This window comes from Epargyreus clarus, unplaced genomic scaffold, assembly GCF_041222505.1.
Source record: "Epargyreus clarus isolate Ecla_fem2 unplaced genomic scaffold, WU_Ecla_fem_2.2 ptg000010l, whole genome shotgun sequence".
NCBI classification, from domain to species: Eukaryota; Metazoa; Arthropoda; class Insecta; order Lepidoptera; family Hesperiidae; genus Epargyreus; species Epargyreus clarus.
The window spans coordinates 12,236,508-12,256,425 of record NW_027332218.1 but is presented as its reverse complement, the minus strand read 5'-3'; the positions used below and the strand labels follow the sequence as shown (position 1 = coordinate 12,256,425).

General features: G+C 34.8%; 1 protein-coding gene across 1 annotated transcript; it reads left to right on the top strand.

Moving 5' to 3' along the window:
* Positions 1-704: 704 nt before the first annotated feature.
* LOC140745229 (acyl-CoA synthetase short-chain family member 3, mitochondrial) lies at positions 705-18,254 on the top strand. Its single transcript, XM_073076964.1, has 12 exons — positions 705-887; positions 8,867-9,017; positions 9,942-10,086; positions 10,563-10,707; positions 11,107-11,203; positions 11,539-11,738; positions 12,447-12,678; positions 12,982-13,141; positions 14,434-14,581; positions 14,880-15,025; positions 16,186-16,417; positions 16,761-18,254. The coding sequence occupies exons 1-12, from the start codon at positions 770-772 to the stop codon at positions 17,036-17,038; spliced, it is 2,052 nt and encodes a 683-aa protein (XP_072933065.1). The 5' UTR covers positions 705-769; the 3' UTR covers positions 17,039-18,254.
* Positions 18,255-19,918: the final 1,664 nt, after the last annotated feature.

The following is a 19,918-nucleotide window of genomic DNA, read 5'->3' as shown; positions in this document are numbered from 1 at the left end:
CGCAGCGCTGAGGATGGCCACCGGGGGGATTTTAGTGCGGTAAAAATCCCACATAACCCTGCGTCGCTCCCACGGCGCCGGGTACCTTTTGAAGGTTTCCCCCTCGTGAACAAAAAAAAGAAAAAAAAAAAGATATCACCGTTTCAGTCGCATATTTTTATATATTTATTTACTTCCTGTTGATTTAGGATATTTGTCAAGAAGTAATGTCTTGAAACACATATTGAAAGACAAAAACAACTATTGTTATCGAGCTCTGACCGCGAGCGAAGCCGCAGGTAAAAGCACTAGCTTTTACCTGTTTATTATATAAAATAACTATAGATCATATAAATAGTTTAATACCATCCAGACTTGCTGGGAACCAAATCAACAAAAATAAGCTATATAAAGACCCCACTCAACTTTACATACGATAATGACTATTTCTACAATCTTAATTTTTTGTGTCTGAAATTTAACTTATGCTAAAATAAAATCAATAAATAACGTGGTAATTATTTGAATGCTGCAATCGTGTAAGTGGTGTCGCCTTTAGTTACTTGGTCTTAACAATAACGATAACATCGTCTAAAATGTGTCTTTGAAACCCGCGTCAAACTCTTTTCAGTAACGTTATCAATAATTCAGCGGGTCATAGGTGTCTCATTCTTATACAGGAATACATTATTGTACACGTAAATCGGCTACAGTTCTTACCGGGGACTAACGAGGGATTGACGATTTTTTTCGAAATAATTTACAATAATTTAATTTTAATTTTACAAAAATGTACCAGGAAAGCGACGCCAGTATCGACTCCAAAATCGAGAAGAACAAGTTCGAAGCGTCTATAAGTGAGCTGAAAAAGAAAACTTTCGTCTCGGAAGCCGATATCCAAAGTTATGGTAAGTTGTAATATTTTAGTCGTAACATTCGCAACTTTCGAGAGTTTGTACATTTTTAGTTATTACTAGCTGAGTTTTAGTTTTTATTTCCGTGCTTTTGTAAATTATAAGGTGTTACCGGGCTATTGTATTTTTGTCAACACTAATGCAAATGACCTTTGGACATTTGAATAAGTAGGTGCAATAGAACTTCCTCGTTAATTACATCCTACCAATCCAAAAGATTTTTGTTTCACTGCTCCTATTTATTACTTACAACCGAGCTCTGTTTATAATTTTAGTTCAATACGTCTTTGTAATTTTGTATAAATAATATGAACTTTATAAACTTTTAGTTAGCGCATAACTAATTAAGTTAATCATGAAACCATTAATAACAATAATAAATAGTTTGGGTATAAACATTATTAATTAGAGACTAAAAATTTGCGAAAAATATTAAAACTCATTCGTTGTACTACATACATAACATACAAGCTTATTGTTGTAATATCGACATATTTTTTGCCCTATTAAGGTTCCTTTTTAATGTACACTGTCACTGATATGCTCTTTGTTCAATAAAAATAAAATTAAACGCTTGATTTATTAAATGGATTGATTGATTTTTCAATAATTCGTTATAATTTTACCCAGTAAATTGAAGCTATATTTACCTAATTACCTACAACACTTAATTACTCATCAGACAGATTAGTAATTATAAAATTTTGAAAATATTTCAAGTTATTAAACGTATTGCAATTTGCAATTATGATTTATACTTTTTTACAGGTCTGTGTTTTTTACACATATAAATAGTCAGAATATCTTAAGATAATGAGTAGCTTAAGTTACTTTAGATGACGCGACGCAGAATGGTTCACTGATTTCGTTCCGACCCCTCACTATAAGGTGGGCCCTCGATCTCAAGGGGGCCCCGAAAACCCAATATCAGTACATATACCAAGAGGCCAATATAAATATGGTTTAGTGGAGCGTTTGTTTGTATTTTAAGTAAAAATACCGTATTAACATAAACTAAATATTTTGGGATATTCTCGTTATTATTTATTTTTTAACTATTTTTTACATTTTAGGATATATTCCTTATTGTTTTTTTTATTAAGTAATTAAGTACAGAGTTTTATTACTTTTAATCGGGGGCCCATCTTTTCTTGTGCTCGGAGGCCCCGGCATTCCTTATTTGAAATATGTTCGAGTTATTGATTAATTACAATTTTTTGTAAAAATAAGCAAGTAAGAAACTTGGAATGCTTAGATTTGAATTTGGTTACACGATATTTTAAAGTTAGTAAATGGTAGCACACACAATTTCTTATTTTACATGTATCTATCAAATATATTAGGAACTCAATTTTTTTTGCTGATCATAAAATAAATATTCATTCCGATTCATCATCATCATCATGAACCCATTACTGTCCCACTGCTGGGCACGGGTCTCCTCTCAGAATGAGAAGGATTAGGCTATAGTCCACCGCGCTGGCCAAGTGCGTATTGGTAGACTTCACATACCTTTAAGACATTTTTTTTTCATAAATCTCTCAGGTATGCAGGTTTCCTCACGATGTTTTCCTTCACCGTTTAAGCAAGTGATAATTAATTTCTAATCTTCATTCCGATTACAGAATCTTAATATCCTACAAATGCAGAATATGAATGTAGAAAAAGGTCAATTAAATTTTATTTATTCAAAGACTACTTCAATTACTTTAATTTTATTTCAATTTGTATAAATTTAATTACTATTTTAGGTAGGTAGGTACTTTATTGTATTATACTGTAAGTAAATGTATTGTACTTCTTATATTAAATAATGAAATAAAAATTTGCAAACAATGAATAGATAATTAAATTAATTATATACAGAGCCCCTTATGATCAAGTAGACCGCATGCTCATTTGTTATTTCTGCATTATCAGCGAAATATATTATTGAATAGAGGTAACACTTTCGTAATATTTTTATAACCTTCAATTGACTACAGTCGTAAGCGAAATTATAAATTTTGGTCACCCATTTAAGTATCCTTACGTAAAATAACATTGTAATCACTATTCCAATAAGTTAGAGGTTGGTACCGAGATATTATGCCGCCCATAGGTAGTAATTTTTTTGAGTGACAGTAAAATTAAAAGAAATTTCCAAATTTTCCTATTTTTTATAGTTTGTAGATCATTCAGAAAGATCTTTTTTCGCAACATATTTCTTGAGTAATAACTTAAGCCTAGGATGAAGAAAAAAATGTGAGCCGTCACGGGACGCCTGGCAGATGTGAAACATCAACATTATTTTGTAAAAGTAATATGCAGAAAAGAACATATTGTGATAGGAACTAAATATGTCATAATGATAAAATAAAATATTACGATTGCGCATGGCGACGCGTCGCCACACCGTACACACTACTGCATATAGACTGTATATATACACTACACTGTCGCCACGGCATGCGTCGCCACGCCAGAAATCGGTTTTACGTGCGGCTATAGATGTTTCACATCAAAATTAGTATATTCTGGTACTATTAGATTTACAAAATCTTACATAACATTAATAGTATGTCTTGTGTTTAACTGATCTTGGTGACGTCCAGTTTCAATAATAATATTTTGTGACCCCTGTGATGATTGTTGGGTTCTGAAATATTTATAAAAAATATGTTATTAAAATATACAGAAAAAAATAAATTGGCTCCAATATATTAGTAAACTCAAGAATCTTAGCTAGTTATTTCAATATATTACTAAAATCGTAAATTATAAGTATCAATAATGAATGTTTCACAATAAATGCCACTATGATTAGAAAAATTAATTAATTTTTTAATGTTCATATTTATAACAAATAAGAAAAAACTTTCGTGCGCTGCACGCCATCAGCTGATTTTGAAATACAATTCTGTCAGTCTTAATAAATTTATTCTCTGAGAAGAATGACATTAAAATTAATTAATAATTTAAAAACATTGTATGCAATGATTTTTATGTGAATTTTAATCTACCAAGATAGTAGATTTTACATTTGCTGGCGCTCAAAACACACCAAATATACGCGTGCTTAATGCACAGATAAATGCATACTTTAATTATAAAAAAATAATTAACTTACTGATGACTTGATGGTGTGTCATAGTGTGATTTTGCTTTCTTTGCAGAAGGCTGATCACTTTCACTCTCTAAATTATCACGGTCAGACATTTTATTATCAGAAAAATAAGCGGGCAATACTTAAAACATACAAAATACGTCAAGTGGTGTAAAACGAGTTAAAACGACTCCAGTCGCTCTCGCGCGGCGTAGTAATACACACGAATGTCACTGAACACGTTAAACGTCATTATTTTGAATTTTAAGCCTCAAAATGCCTTCTTGTGCAATGCATAAATGCAAAAATTATGCTCGAAAAAGAAACAAGATTCATGGAATCACCTATCACACGTAAATGAAGAGAAATTATTAAATTTTTTTTATTTTTCGTGTTCGATCCGCCATGATTACATGAGTAACCAGAAAGAGACAAAGTATGTTTTTGTCAATGAAAGTGATATCATCTTTATCACTTTCATTGACAAAAACTTTCATTGATTGAATTGAACTGTCATAAATTAATGAAAAAATTTTCATTGATCTATGACCATAGATCAACAGAACAGAAGTGACATTTTATTGAAGCTCACGATGTTCATACGTGTATGTTATAGTTTAAGATCCCACTGCTTAATTTTTATATTAGTGTGTTTTAGTCAAAATATAACTTTTTATAGTTTATTTTAATAAAATAAAATCGATATATGGGAAATTCTGTATCCTAATCTCTAAATTTTCTTCGATATCTGTGGTAAATAATAAAAAATATTACCATAAAATTTATATAGGATAGTATACGGTATTTTAAAATTTCTTTAATTGAATAAATTAACCTAAACATAATTTAATAAACAATCTTTGTATAGCCAGAAATTAATCCTCAAAAAGACCACGGTAAGATTATATAAAATTCGCATGTCACGATGTTAGTTACTGTACTCCTGCGAAACGCTCTTACTGATTTTCATCAAAATTTTTATGCATATTCAGTAAGTCTGAGAATTGGCTACTATCTATCTATTTTTCATATCTCTTAAGTGATAAGGGTTGTTCACCCTTAACATTTTTTTTATTTATATGGCAACACAATGTTTGCTGGGTCAGCTAGTACATTTATAAAATGTACACAACTTTGCAATTAATGGTCGTGTGTAAAATAAAACTGAAAATAATAAACATAAATTAGTAAAGATACTTCGCCGCCTTGAAATTGAATGAAGCCACAAACGGCTTATTAGTAAGTTTTTTTTGAATTCTTGACAAATAAAAACATTTTTAGAGAAAATTTACAAATAAATAACTAATACTGCGTAATTTACATAATAGATAAATAATTATTTCAAATATTTTAGGGACATTTTAGCACGGAGACGTGGCAAAACTTTTTTACGCAACTATTTCAATTCTCAAAACTGGGTACATTTTCTTGTTAGGAGTGAGTAATCTTTACTAATATACGATAATAAATATAAACAATTTTTAAATCGTATATTTTAAACCAGTCGATACATCTGTATAGATACATTCTTTCATCAAATTATATATTTATATAATAATAATTTATTTAGTTAAACTGTACTATAACATTTCTACGTAAACGATGTACTAAAACTATTATCGACAGTTCTGGACATTTTTTACCTTCTGTTCCATTATTTCATTGTCTTTGACAAGCATGAGTATCAATGAGAAATATACGTGCATACGTCCCGTTTTTAACGGGACAGTCCCTTTTTTCGATGCTTCGTGCCGTTGTCTCCGAAATGAACCGTTGCCATTGTCAATTAAGTAACAGTAAATATTATAATTGTGAAAAAAACATGGGGTGCTCCATTTATCAGTTTTCATAAAGCGCCCCACATTTTTTGCACAATTATACTATTTACTTTTCCTTAAATGATTCCTAGATTGAAAATTATTTTCTACTTTTTAGTTAATTTTATCATAAAAGCGTGTTTTTTATTATTTCTAACTATATTTTTTCAAGTAAAAAGTATTTGACATAAAAAAATCGATGTCCCGTTTTGACTGAAGTAATCATTGGTCACTATATTCCATGGTCAATATTTACGTTTGCGTACACTTGAAACGCAAGGTCAAACACTAGTTGTCTTTTTTTATCACATTGTTCTAATAGCTCTGTCCCTTATAGAACATTTGTCTATGTAGTTAAAGGTAATCGTCGCCACGCCAGAAATCTTTTTTACGTGCGGCTATAGATGTTTCACATCAAAAATTCACAAATATACTTAATATGATGCACACAAGTAGATCGAATAAACTTACCAAGTGTTACCTCAAGATAGATAGTTTCCTGAAGGTGGTAGAACCCTTTGTGGTTCGACTCCGGCGGCACCACCGCCACACCTATTTCTACCTAATAACAGCAGTGTTCGGCGCTGCGATGTTCCGGTTTGAAGGGTGTGGTAAGGGAGACAGACTTTCCCGAGGCGTTCCAGCTTAGTCCTCAAGGGTAGCGGCGCATCTGTGGCCGACCTCAGGTAGGAATATATAATCCTATCTGGGGTTCATTACAGATGTCCATGGGCGGCAGTAGCCACTTACCATCAGGTGGACTGCATGCTCGTCTGCTACTCTTATATTATAAAAAAAAACCTCAAGATACGTACTACGAATATATTTTCAACTCCATTAAATTCAGTAATTTTGGTTTAATTGTGTTATTTCAATTCGACTACTTATTCTTAGTTTGCCAAATCATTTCTATTTACAATAACAAAGTGTACGGGGAAGATTCTAGGAAGCAACAAATACCTACAATTGAGGGCCTACAGCGTACTTTACTTTTAAATTCGTATTAAGAATATTTCTTACCACAACCAGAAGACAGCAGTGTGAATGCTAATAAATTAACATTAATTAATTAATTAACCTAGCACGTTTTTATTTTATCCAATTTGACGATCAATACTAAATACACTACTGCCGGTCCTTACCCAACAGAGGGGCCTCGATCCAAAAATATTTAAATTACGACCAGTCAGTAATTTTTATGTTCGCATTTTTACCTACAATTTTGCACATAACTTATACTATGTTCTTTAATGAAATAATTTTATATTTTGGCAATATTTTTTTAAAGACTTGACGAATAAAATGTAATATATTTAGGGGCCCCGCTCCTTAATTGCCATAGGGCGTCAAGACATCCAAATCCAGCCCTGATGTTGCTCACGTATAAAACGAGTGTAGATTGATGCACTTTTACACCATTGTCTTTTTTTTGTTGAATACTTAGTCGTATAGGTTTGTACGTGATTTTTTTCCTTCAACTAAGTAACGTAATTTATTCAATATATTTTATATATACGAAATAAAAAAAGCAGATTACCAGACATTACCATAATTTCTTGTTCGCATTTGACTTCAGTAAGTAGATACGATTAGATATTATTTTTTACTTGTTATAATGTAACAGAAAAAAATGAGAGGAAGCCTGCAAATTGAGAGTTATTGAAAACTGGCAATTATTATAAAAAATAAGACTGCTTAAAAATATACCATATGTCACTTGCACAATGACGAATCCAACGACACCTCATAATTATGTTAAAATCCATCCTCACTTTTGGGTTTTAGGTTGTGCTAAAGAATGAAACATACACTCGAAATACATTACCCTCGGCAGTCGGTTAAGGATCTCCAGTGTCGCTGCCAATAATTAATTTCTTATTCGCGCATGATATTGGAAAATTTGATGTCTTTTGTTGTTGTTTTTTTATAATATAGGAGTAGCAGACCACCATGCAGTCCACCTGATGGTAACCTGCTCCTGCCGCCCATGGACATCTGTAATCAATCCCAGATAGGATTAGATATTCCTACCTGAGGTCTGGAAGGAAGGTCTGGAACTGAAACGCCTCGGAAAAGTCTGTCTCCCTTACCACACCCTTTAAAACGGAACACAGCAGCGCCTAACATTGCTGTTATTAGATAGAAATAAGTGTGGCGGTGGTGCCGCCGGAGTCGAACCACAAAGGGTTACCACCTTCGAAAATTGTATTTAATTACCGATCCTGCGGGGATTCCAAACGTAGCTAACAAAAAAAAGGTCGTCACAACCAAAACGTGAATCACTGAAAAAAACGTCGCCATTATGTCTATGACACAATCAAATCAACTTTTTACATTGGTGACCTCCATTAAACATTCCGCCCCGGGGATCCGACGACCTTAGGGCGCTACTGCCTAAAGTACACTTTTGAAATTCATACTAGGTTATTAACTGTCTTTAAGTCAATGTAACATACTTATTTAAATAAATTACTTTTCAATGACACTAAACTTAATATAATACTTACTGTTTTTACATATCTTTTCATTAAGGTTGGCTAATTGCATAATTTATCAATCTATAATACTTATTTGTGAATCCTACTAATTGTCTGCTATATGTGCGGTAATTATATGTATTATAGTTACCATTCATTAGTAATTTAGTCATTTCAGTATTGCAGGTAGGCAAGGTAGGTATTCTTACCAACAATACTATAGAAGTACTCAAACATTCTTGATTCAAAGAATTTATTCTTTGTAAGGCGGCAGAATCCAGTAATCAATTTAAAGGGTGTGGTAAATGAGACATACTTAAATATCGGAAATGTTCCAGATTGATCCTCAGGGGTTGCTACCCATTACGCGTCCTTAAGTAAGTCTGATATGATTGGAGATTGATTACCGATGTCCATTTAGTATCAAGCTGTTTTCCTACTTAACATTTAGAAAAAATCTGATTTTGACTTTGATGTGTTAGCATTTTTGTCTCCTCTTGCTGAGAACTGGACTCTGCAACTTCTGGAAGTTCTGGAATATACTGCCACATCATCTGCTTTAATGTCTAAAATGTGTGTATTTCATCTGTTCAGGCGAGAGCAGCGTTACCCCTGAATACTTGGAGGCCTATAGACGCTCTTTGGAGAAACCTGACGAATTTTGGTCCCAAGTCGGACATGAATTGGAATGGACTAAACCCTGGGACCAAGTATTGGATAATAGCAACCCACCATTTACAAAATGGTATGTATTATGGTAGTTATTTTATAGATTAAAAACAAAACTTTATAGTACCTTTTAGCCTTTTATTTATCAAACGCCTTTCTTTTATTTATGTAAATCGGAAATAAAACAGTAATACTTTGACATTTCGATTTAATTTATGTTATTGTTTACAAGTCTTTGTTTAACTTCCTTTGTGTGTTTGCCCTCACATGTTAAATCTCGTAACTGAATCATAAACCATTTAACCCGAACTCATTGAGCTGAAATTTTCCATACACTTTTGGTTTAGATTTTGGATAACAATACATGATTACTTTTGTGAGGTTACTTACTCTTTATCATATCAAACGAAAGGGTTTTTAGAGAAGAATATGAAAAACTGACGATAACTTACTTTTTTTTTTAAACATACTTAAATTTACTTAAGTATTTAAAGGTGGTAGGACCCTTTGTGGTTTGACTGCGGCGGCACCACCACACCTATTTTATGCCTCATACCAGCAGTGTTAGGCGCTGCTGTTATTAGGCAGTTTCCGTTTTGAAGGGTGTGGTAAGGGAGACATACTTTTCCGAGGCTTTCCAGCTTAGTCCTCAAGGGTAGCCGCGCACCTGTGGCCGATCTTAGGTAGGAATATCTAATCCTATCTGGGGTTGATTACAGATGTCCATGGGCGGCAGTAGCCACTTACCATCAGGTGGGCTGCGTGCTCGTCTGCTACTACTATATTATATAAAAAAATAAATAATAAACCGTTGGTAATTTGAATTAAAAAGTTTGTTACTTCACGCAATTTTACACTGTTTTTTTGTAACACTTTTCCGATAGAATCCATGTTTTAATTGAAGTGGGTTAAAGATGTCCATGGGCATACGTGACCACTTACCATGAAGTAGCTTGCGTGCTCGTTTGAAAAGATACTTGTAAGGGAATGTTTTCAACAGGTGGGTAGGTGGAGAGATGTCGGTGTGCTTCAATGCTATAGACCGACATGTGAGGGACGGTCGAGGAGATCAGATCGCGCTAGTCCACGACTCTCCCTTGACCGACACCGTCAGGAGAATCTCCTACTTGGAGCTACAAGATCAGGTATTGTATAAAAAAACTTTTATAAGTAATTGAGGCAATAAACTAGTACGTAGCCCATCAGATGTTATGTGAGCCACTCCGGTCCTTCACAATATCATCTCTGGAAAAGCTAAAAGTCTAACACGCAAAGAGCCAGCTTTGCGTAACGCTTTCCATTGAAGATATGACGCAACCGCCCGAAATATAAAGCAGATGTAAGGTGTATCCGACATACCCCTATATGATGTTATTATTCAAGAAGTTATTTACGTGGTAAAACCAGTACCTATGGTTTGATAAGGGTGGTACCATCGCCGCATCTATTTTTAGTGTGAAGTTTTTTTTGCGTTTCAAAGGAAAAGTGTGCTGGGTTTGTGCCGGCTGTAGTTTCAGGTAAAATCTATTTGGTGTCTATTAGAGCAGTACATGAGCCGTAAAATATTTACAATAATGGTCACTTATTAGATGAATCTACAAATTGTGTTGACTGTTCGCAGGTATCAAGACTAGCTGGTCAGCTGTCGAAGCTCGGCGTGACGAGAGGGTCACGAGTCCTCATCTACATGCCTCTCGTGCCAGAGGCAATCATTGCCATGTTGGCTACGAACAGGATCGGTGGCATACACTCCGTTGTTTTTGGAGGTTTGTTTTAATCTTGATAGGTTTCGCGGATAGAAGCCAGATTGATGATTCGGATGCGGCGGTACCTCTGCCAAACCAATTTCTGTCTTAGTGACTGTCTTAGTCCCATTAGTGACTAACTTTGTTCAGGCACTAATAATTAACTAATAATTAGAGTAATCTTTTGTCTGAAAGTGGCAGAAATATTCACAAGGCTTAAGTAATCTTCTGTTTACCGTATTCATCTTCTTCTGTTTAGATGTACGTCTCGATGATCACAGAACTTTTATAAATCTCTTGATTTTATTTGTCATTTTCCACGATGTCTAAAAAAATGGTACTAAGCTGGTAACCATAGCTATGAGTATAATGGATAGTTTGTTTAATCTCAGAATTACCTGTAAATGTTATATTTCGTAGGTTTTGCCGCCCGGGAGCTGCGAACCAGGATAGAGCATGCTGAACCTACAGTTATTATCGCGGCCAGCTGTGGCGTAGAACCTAACAAAATAGTGAGGTATCATACAAAAATATAAAGCGTTTATAATTTTATATACTGTTTATTCAGTCGTAAATAATTGTAGGTACTGTAATTTATCATTTGACACTACGTAAGGCCCCGTTCAAGTATATCTTCAGACAAAATAGTCATTATGTACTCGTATAAGTAATGTGTATGAGTGTATTTATACCTTCCGTATCTGTACAGTCACCTATCGTGAGCGGCATACTATTTCCGTTACGGCTAGTATCTGCGCGGTACATGATTGATATAAACGGGTCTAAATCGATACAAAAGATGTTATTTTCGTAGACAAATAATGAAGTACAACTTCAAAACTATTTATTTAGATACAAAGAGATCTTGGACGAAGCGCTTTGCCAGAGCTCTCACCAGCCGCGCAGCTGCATCATCTACCAGCGGCGACGCGTTCTGGAGTGTACCCTGGAACGAGACCGGGACATCTGCTGGGACGAGGCCATGAAAGCAGACCCAGTACCCTGCGTCTCCATTGAAGCTAATGAACCACTGTACATTTTGTATACATCTGGTGAGTACCCATATTTCTTCAACGGAAACGCGTCATGGAATGCACGCTTGACCAGATCTGGGATCTCTGCTGGGATGAGGCTTTGTAAGTAGACTCAGTACCCTGCATCTCCATTGAAGCTAATGAGCCACTGTATTGAAGCTAATGAGCCATTGAAGCTAATGAGCCATTTTGTATGCGTCTGGTGAGTACCCGTAGTTCTTCTACCAGTGTAATCGCGTCATCAAGTGCACGCTGGAACGCGTCTGGGACATCTGCTGGGACGAGGCCATGAAAGCAGACCCTGTACCCTGTGTCCCAATTGAAGTGAATGAGCCACTGTATATTTTGTATACGACTGGTGAGGAGATTAAAGTTTTCTACTCAAAGTAATTTTCATGGGGACTGAACTTTTTGTCACTGAATTTCCAACAATTTCTGTTATAACAATGGTGTAAGATTTCTCGTCAAATGAAAGTAAGCTAAAGTTGAAATAAGAGGACAAGACAAAAAAGACAAGACTTAATAAGTTTTAAATATTTTTTTCAAACAGTGATGCTTCTGAAATTGACCTTAGATTTCTGTTGGATCGATCACACATGTTCATGGGAGACAGTGATTGTTTAGCCAAAATAGGAAATGTAAAGTTATTTTTGTGCCGCTCATAAGTTACGTTTCCCTACATACTGTAACACATACAAAAGTGTAGAAGATCATACCGTCTTCTAGGTACAACTGACGCTCCCAAGGGAGTTCAACGTCCTTGTGGTCACGCTGCCACCCTTTGCTGGTCGATGCACGCGGTGTATGGCCTCCGTAAGGGTGTGTGGTGGGCAGCTTCTGACCTTGGCTGGGTTGTCGGCCACTCCTACATCTGCTACGGGCCCTTGTTAGCTGGTATAACCTCTATCTTGTATGAAGGAAAACCTGACAGGACGCCAGATCCGGGACAATATTTCAGGTGATTTTTAGATTTCATATACTCGTAAAATACACTATCCCTAGGTACAGGTACTCTTAGCTCTTAACACCTTATATGTATATATAGGAGATGGAAGGGGTATTAAGGGGGTTCGGACTCATTATAGAATCCTATGTATCCTGTTCAAGGATAAGTACTTTTATATTTTTGAGTAGATTTGAAGCGTCGACATAAACTTAATATAACCAATGTTTTACACTTATTTACTTTTTGTTGTATTTTAAAGATCCATTGTTATTTATAGACATTATAAATCGAATAAATTGTGTTATTTTCTTTCAGAATTATAGAGCAGCACAGGGTAAACGCACTGTTTACGATACCCACTGCCTTCCGAGTGCTGAAGCGGGCGGACCCAGCCGCCAAGTACTCCAGACGTTACTGCAGCAAATCCCTCAAGACCATCTTCATAGCTGGAGAACATTGTGACCAGGAAACCAGGGTAAGCAGTTTTGTAAATACGAGTAGTTAGTTACGCAACTTCATAAAAGATGGCGCCACGTCATCCTAAATCCAGTTTCGAAGTTTTCAAACCATCTTGTTCATAAGCTTCGAACTGGGAGTAAGGAGCATGATTTTTCGGGATTAAGGTTGTTGTATCAATACTTATTATTTTATGGGGCATACGGGAAAACCTAGTACCTACCTCGTGCTTTTTGGAAATCGGTAACAAGACGAAACACTAAGAAACCCAGAATCAAAACCTAAATTTATACCTAATTAGATTTCCGTCTTGCCGGGAATTGAACCTTGAGTAACGCGGTTCATCAAAAGTATTGCGAAGTTGGCATATTTTTAAATGCAATGTTTCCAATGACATTATTAGGTTAATGAAATGTTAATGAAAACGTGTCGAGAATTTTCCCACCATTTTGAAATTAAACATTTCGCATATTATCAATATTTTGCAGCTTAGTACTGGAAAGTACTCGAAACATACACCTTATTAAGTAACCACTGTAATCAGTTATTATTTTTAACTGAAAAAGATATATATAAAAGACGGCGGGAACTTAAGTGCCAACCTATTATTCTTTACAATCTATAATGCGTCATCAAACCACATTGAATAGGGATAATTGCTATGCAAATGTTATACGGTGAAAAGTGGAAGCATTCTGATCTCTGGCCCCGCATCCTTTGTACAAAAGTAACTGAATGGCTTATTTTTAATAACAAATTCTTTTCGATTCGAAAGAAATCTTAGTATTCAAAATAACTCTAGAATCTTTGTAAGGTTTATGATTAACAGTTGTAATGTTTTGCTTGCTTCGATGTAATATCGAAGAGATTGGGGTTATATTCCTCTGAATCGATCGCTTGGCGTTCTTGGCATTTTTATTTAAAATAAATAAAGTAGCTACCTATGTATAAACTAGGGATAGGGCTTTCATCTTGGGCTTCGAAACTCTGAACATACACCTGATTTGAGTAGAATTACTAGTTCATACTATCTTGGAAAAAACATATTTTTCCCAACTTGATATCCCATTTTAATTTAATAATCGTAAACTCATAATTTAAATATTAACTTCAAAACTCGAACAAGAAAAATCTAGAATTCCAGGGCGGGAACTTAATTCGGGGCAAAGTTGCAAATTTGTGAGATTTTGCCGCCTCAAAAAGTGTCGCCCCAAACGGATTAAGCACGCTACACGTCTTTCTAGATTATTAAAATTAAAACCATTTGAAACAGAAAAAGTATCGTATTTAGTGAGCGGTACTTAATTTCAGCACTGGGCAGAGCGTATATTTGAAGTGCCGGTCCTGAACCACTGGTGGCAGACCGAGACCGGCTCGCCCATGACCGCGGCTTGCGTGGGCTACGGAGTCAAGGCCATACCTCCTCATTCTTCTGGTTACCCAGTTCCGGGGTATGATGGTAAGGATATTTACTGTTTTTCTTATTTAGTAACAAATTGACACGCTTTGTTATATTTGACTACTGACGCCCATACATATTTGTAGTCAACCCCAGACAAGCTCAGAGTCAATTGACCAGAGATGTATTGCTATCTTTGTAGACTAAAACTGCTGTTATTAGGCAGTTCTGCATCCGAGGGACGTTACATTAAGATCATCCCTTCAAACTGGAATTAACTTACGTCACAGGTTACAGTTCAACTTCAGTTTGATCTAAGTATTTTTACATATGGAATTTTTATTTATTGTGTTTTTAGTTCGTGCATTAAAAGACGATGGTGATGAATGCGCGACAGGTGAAGTTGGCAGGCTTGTAATAAAATTACCGCTGCCTCCTGGTTTTGCTTCAACACTTTGGCAGTCGGACGATCGGTTCAAGAAAATTTACTTCGAAACATATCCGGTATGAAATCTTATTTTTTTATATGTTTACAGTAGCAAAGGAACATGAAAGCCACCTGGTGGTCACTACACATCCAACATAACACAACACATTTAACGAACTCCATACCCATAAGACAAGGGTATCTGATGCTAATTAAGATGCATTACACTCCCAGTGGCGTAACTATTCCATAGGATACCCATGGCAAATTTATTGCATAGAGCCCTAAGTAATTTTCGCTCACTAATACTGGAGACCTCTTTTCATGACCCTACCTAAAAAATTTCAAGGAAAAGTATTTTTCACTCATTTATACAAATTTATTTGGTCACTTTTGAGCTCGCAGCCTCTCGGGCTGGGGGCAAGTCAAGCTGGGGGCCGAAGGCATTTCGCCAGTCCTGCCATCCTATTGTTACGTCACTGACAACTCCTGAGGACTGAGATGAGCTCCTCATATATGATTCAGTGTCACCTCCCGGTCGAACCATGCTGTTTTTTTATAATATAGGAGTAGCAGACGAGCATGCAGTCCACCTGATAGTAAGTGGCTACTTGCCGTCTATGGACATCTGCAATCAACCCCAGATAAGATTAGATTAATGTCTGATGTCGGCCACAGGTGCGCTGCTATCCCTGGGTACTAAGCTGGATCGTCTCGGAAAAGTATGTCTCCCTTACCACACCCATCAAACCATAACTCAGCAGCTCTTAACATTGCGGTTATTAGGTAGAAATAGCTAATTATAAGTTCTACCACTTTTCAAAAAACGTGAGCACCCGTTGGATGAACATTCATTAATCGATCAACAATTAATGTTTATGGAAAGATAATTCAAAAGTTCATTAGCATAACCTTCTTTGTCCCCGGTTAGTCGAACTTATAAATTATTTATTTGAGGAAAATACCGTTACGCAACTCGCCTGAAGGGCTATTCTACTTTATAATATACTGTATTCTTTGTACTGGAATTTGGAACTTTTCATTAAATGTAATAGGACTAGTAATATGTGTTACACATTTATTTCGTTTTACAGCATTGTAATAGGATACGGCTGTAAAGTTCTTCATTAAACCTTTAACTATGAGTAACTTCTCGAAAATGTTCGCTACGCTAATTTACTTTTGAACCTATTTATTACAAAATCACAGAGACCATTTACTATTTGTTCTTATCCAGGGTTACTACGACACACAAGACGCAGGGTGGATAAGCGCAGAGGGCGCTGTGTGGGTGGTGGCGAGGGCTGATGACGTCATCAACGTGGCAGGTCACAGGTTGTCCACAGCGGCGTTGGAAGACGTGGTGTTGAAACATGCTCGTGTCGCTGATGCCGTGGTGGTGGGGGCACCGGACCCCACTAAAGGGGACGTGCCGCTCTGCCTGTATGTGATGAGACCACCGCAAGACGGTAAGACACTTGGGCACAAGTTTTTACGATAGAATATCAAGTGTTCCGGAAATCACTGTTGTGGAATGAACATGAGATGGTCTATGACCAGTTTGGATTCCCTTCAGATAATGGATAAAAATAACATATTTAATTACCCTCAAATGACCAATAAAGATCTGTAAGGAAATCTTTTGCAAAATGTTATGGTTCAAGCTGCTTCTCTAGCAGTCCGTTAGATATATAAAAGAAAATTCTAATTGCAAAAATGCGAAGAAAACAAAACGAAAACTCTATGTTCTATGATATATAAAACATTTTTATTATATTACATATTAAAAAATATTATCTATTTATTTTACAGACGAAGAAATGGTTGCTGAAAGCACAGTGACACAAGAGCTTATTGCTTTAGTTCGTCATTTGATAGGACCCATAGCAGCTTTCAGGAAAGCTATAGCGGTGCCTGCATTACCCCGTACAAGATCCGGTAAAGCCTTGCGAGGTGCTATCGCTAAGCTCGCTAGATCGCAACATGTGAAGCTTCCATCGACCATAGAGGACGCTAGTGTGTTCGGAGAGATCAAGATAGCGCTACAAAAACTTGGCTATGCCGTTGATGCGGCTGATCCAGTGTTATAATTAATGGACTATTTTATATAATGTAGTTTTAATGTCAACATTTTTCCACATTGTGTTGTCACCTTTGAAGACACAAAGTCAAATAAGTATTGAATTCGAGAGCGTAATAATTTAGATTTTTTGCTATTGTTTTATTATTACAGTGTCCAATAATACTATTTTATTATGTTATTGAGGGGAATGAGACATATAGTAGGTAGCAATATTACGCAGTTGTAAAAATATATTATTTTTTCTGTACGTTGGATTCCTCATTGAATTTCGAAATAGTGCCAGGCACTAGAAATACTATTAAGTTCGCTGTCTGTCCATCTGACCGTTTGTCCGTCTGACCTTCTGTGCGTCTGTCACAGGGCTATATCTCCGGAACCGTAATAGATAGACACATGATTTTTACAGGGAATGCATAACGATAGCCGCTATAACAACACATACTAAAAATAAAATAAAGCTTAAAGGGGGTCTCCATACAACATATCGGTATTTTTTGGCATTTCTCGATCTAACTTTTGAACCGTACTAGGAAGGCGGTTGAAATTTTTACAATCCGTTTACTACTATAACTGGTATTTTAATAAATACAAATGAGAACCATAAAACATATTTTAATATAGTTATTTTAATTTTATTATACGTTGTTTACGTATCAATCATCATCATCCCAACGCCATCTATTGTTGTTCGTAGTTTCATATAACTAAGTAGGTATTTTTGAAAATAATAAAATGAATAAAAATAAGTAAACAATAATGAATGGTGGTACGGAAGCCTCCATGTGCGAGTTCGACTCGTACTTGGTGAAAATTATTATCGGTTGCATTAATTTTTACGTTAAATATAAAATTTTAAATTGTTGTCTTGTGCGTTTTTTGGGATTTTTTTTGGGGCTGTGGGAATTATCAATAATCCGCATTTTATACAATCAAGGTAAATTATTTACTGAAGATATGAAATGAAAATTATTTTATAATATTTTTATGCAGATTGTTAAAAAAATGGGATTGTAACAAGCAAGACTTCTAAAATTATTTGGAAATACCAGTAACGTGTAATTTATATCGTGTTATGGACATAATATATTTAACCATACTTGTTTATTTGATTTTGTTTTCGGATAATAATGTTTTCAATATTTAATTTATTGTATTCCCTTTAAATTTAATATTTATAGTAATAATATTTATAATGCCGTTCCTATGAAACATAATTATGTTTTTAATTATAAGCTTTAAAAATATTACATGTACTAATTTATATGTAAAATAAATGTACAAATTTCCCTAATTTTTTCAAATAAATGTTAAATCGAACTTATTTTTATCTAATTTAACCTTCGATCACTAATATATAGATACACAATCAGCGACAAAAAAATGACGCGACGAAAAGAGCACCCAAATAGACATTTGGGTGCGCTTTTAGGATAGGTCAGAATGTATAAACCATTTAAATTGTAAAGTCTGTTACTAAACGTACAATTCTTACTATTGCATGCCCACTTGATTTGTTCGGGTAGCATGTTGACTCTGTTCTAACTTGAATGGAGACGCTATTGTTTTATATTTTTTTATTGAATTTAATTTTTTTTCTTCTTTTTTTTTGTTATATAAAAATATTTGTTTTGTATAATAATTGGCTACTTGACACTTTTTGGGAAACTGTTTTAATGAATTCATATACGTATTATATATGCCTTTCATTGATCATTTTTTCGAAAAAAGGGCTATTTATTAATAAAAAACATATTTTTATTACGGTAAACGGAACGTTACGCCAAAACAGGCGATTAAGTGTCATTTCGTAGCGTGACGTCAACACATTGAAAATATAGAAATAAACTTCGACGCTACACATACTTCAGGGGAAATCTTGGGAATTATTTAACTTTTATTAGTACAATTGCAAGAATGTCAAATTACAAGGCGTGTGCAGTGACGATGTGTACAAGTACGATCGCTAAATATCCTAACAAATTTGCTTATACAAGTTCCTAAACCCAAATCTCATAAACGTTAAAGAATTTGCAGATTCTTATATGTTTAAATCCTCTGTTTGCAAGCAATGACATTTTATACTTTTTATGTAAGAGAAGTATTATTGAGAAAAAGGAATAAATTGAGTAACTCTCGAGTGATTCGTCAATTCCAAATCATTGGAACGGGACGTAATCAAAACAAAACAGCAAGTGGAAGTATTCATATATTTAATATAATATATAGATGTCTATGATAAGAATAGAATTATAAGATGTCTATGAGAATTCTATTTTAAGGGCCCATTCTGTAATTAATAGGACACAATTAAAATATTTCATGACTGTGTTATTATTGCTTGTGCATGTGCACTGATTAACTTACAGGACTGTATAATTAAAAATACATGATTTGCTAATATTAGTCTTTTATTTGTTTATTTGGTTTATATGGTTCTATTGAGTACACACAGTAGAACTTTTGTATATATTTATCGTCATATGTTACAGTTACAATAATTACTACAGATCACCTCAAAGCATTCTGAAGCTGTTATTTCCTTCGTTTATATTCGTTTACGTTCGCGATAAAAAATCGAAAATTTTTTTTAGAAATAAAAAATACTTATAGTGTATTAAAAATTAAACTAAATATTGCATAATTTATGTTTACTTATAAGCTATCATATCGATCATATTTTATTGTTATTAGTGTCAAGTACCCAATTAAATAGTAGTGATAGCCTAGTGGTTAAGAAACTCGGCCTCTCGATCGAGGGGTCCAAGGATCAAATCCCAGGCACGCACCTCTGATTTTTTCAAAGTTATGTGCGTATAAGAAATTAATTATCACTTGCTAAACGGTGAAGGAAAACATCGTGAGGAAACCTGCATACCTGAGAGATTTA

Bases quoted from the DNA above. Each gene is read 5' to 3' on its own strand.
- LOC140745229 (XM_073076964.1), top strand. From the start codon at position 770: ATGTACCAGGAAAGCGACGCCAGTATCGACTCCAAAATCGAGAAGAAC. The intron at 10,087-10,562 runs GTATTGTATAAA...GACTGTTCGCAG, and splicing joins ACTTGGAGCTACAAGATCAG to GTATCAAGACTAGCTGGTCA. The intron at 16,418-16,760 runs GTAAGACACTTG...TTTATTTTACAG, and splicing joins GATGAGACCACCGCAAGACG to ACGAAGAAATGGTTGCTGAA.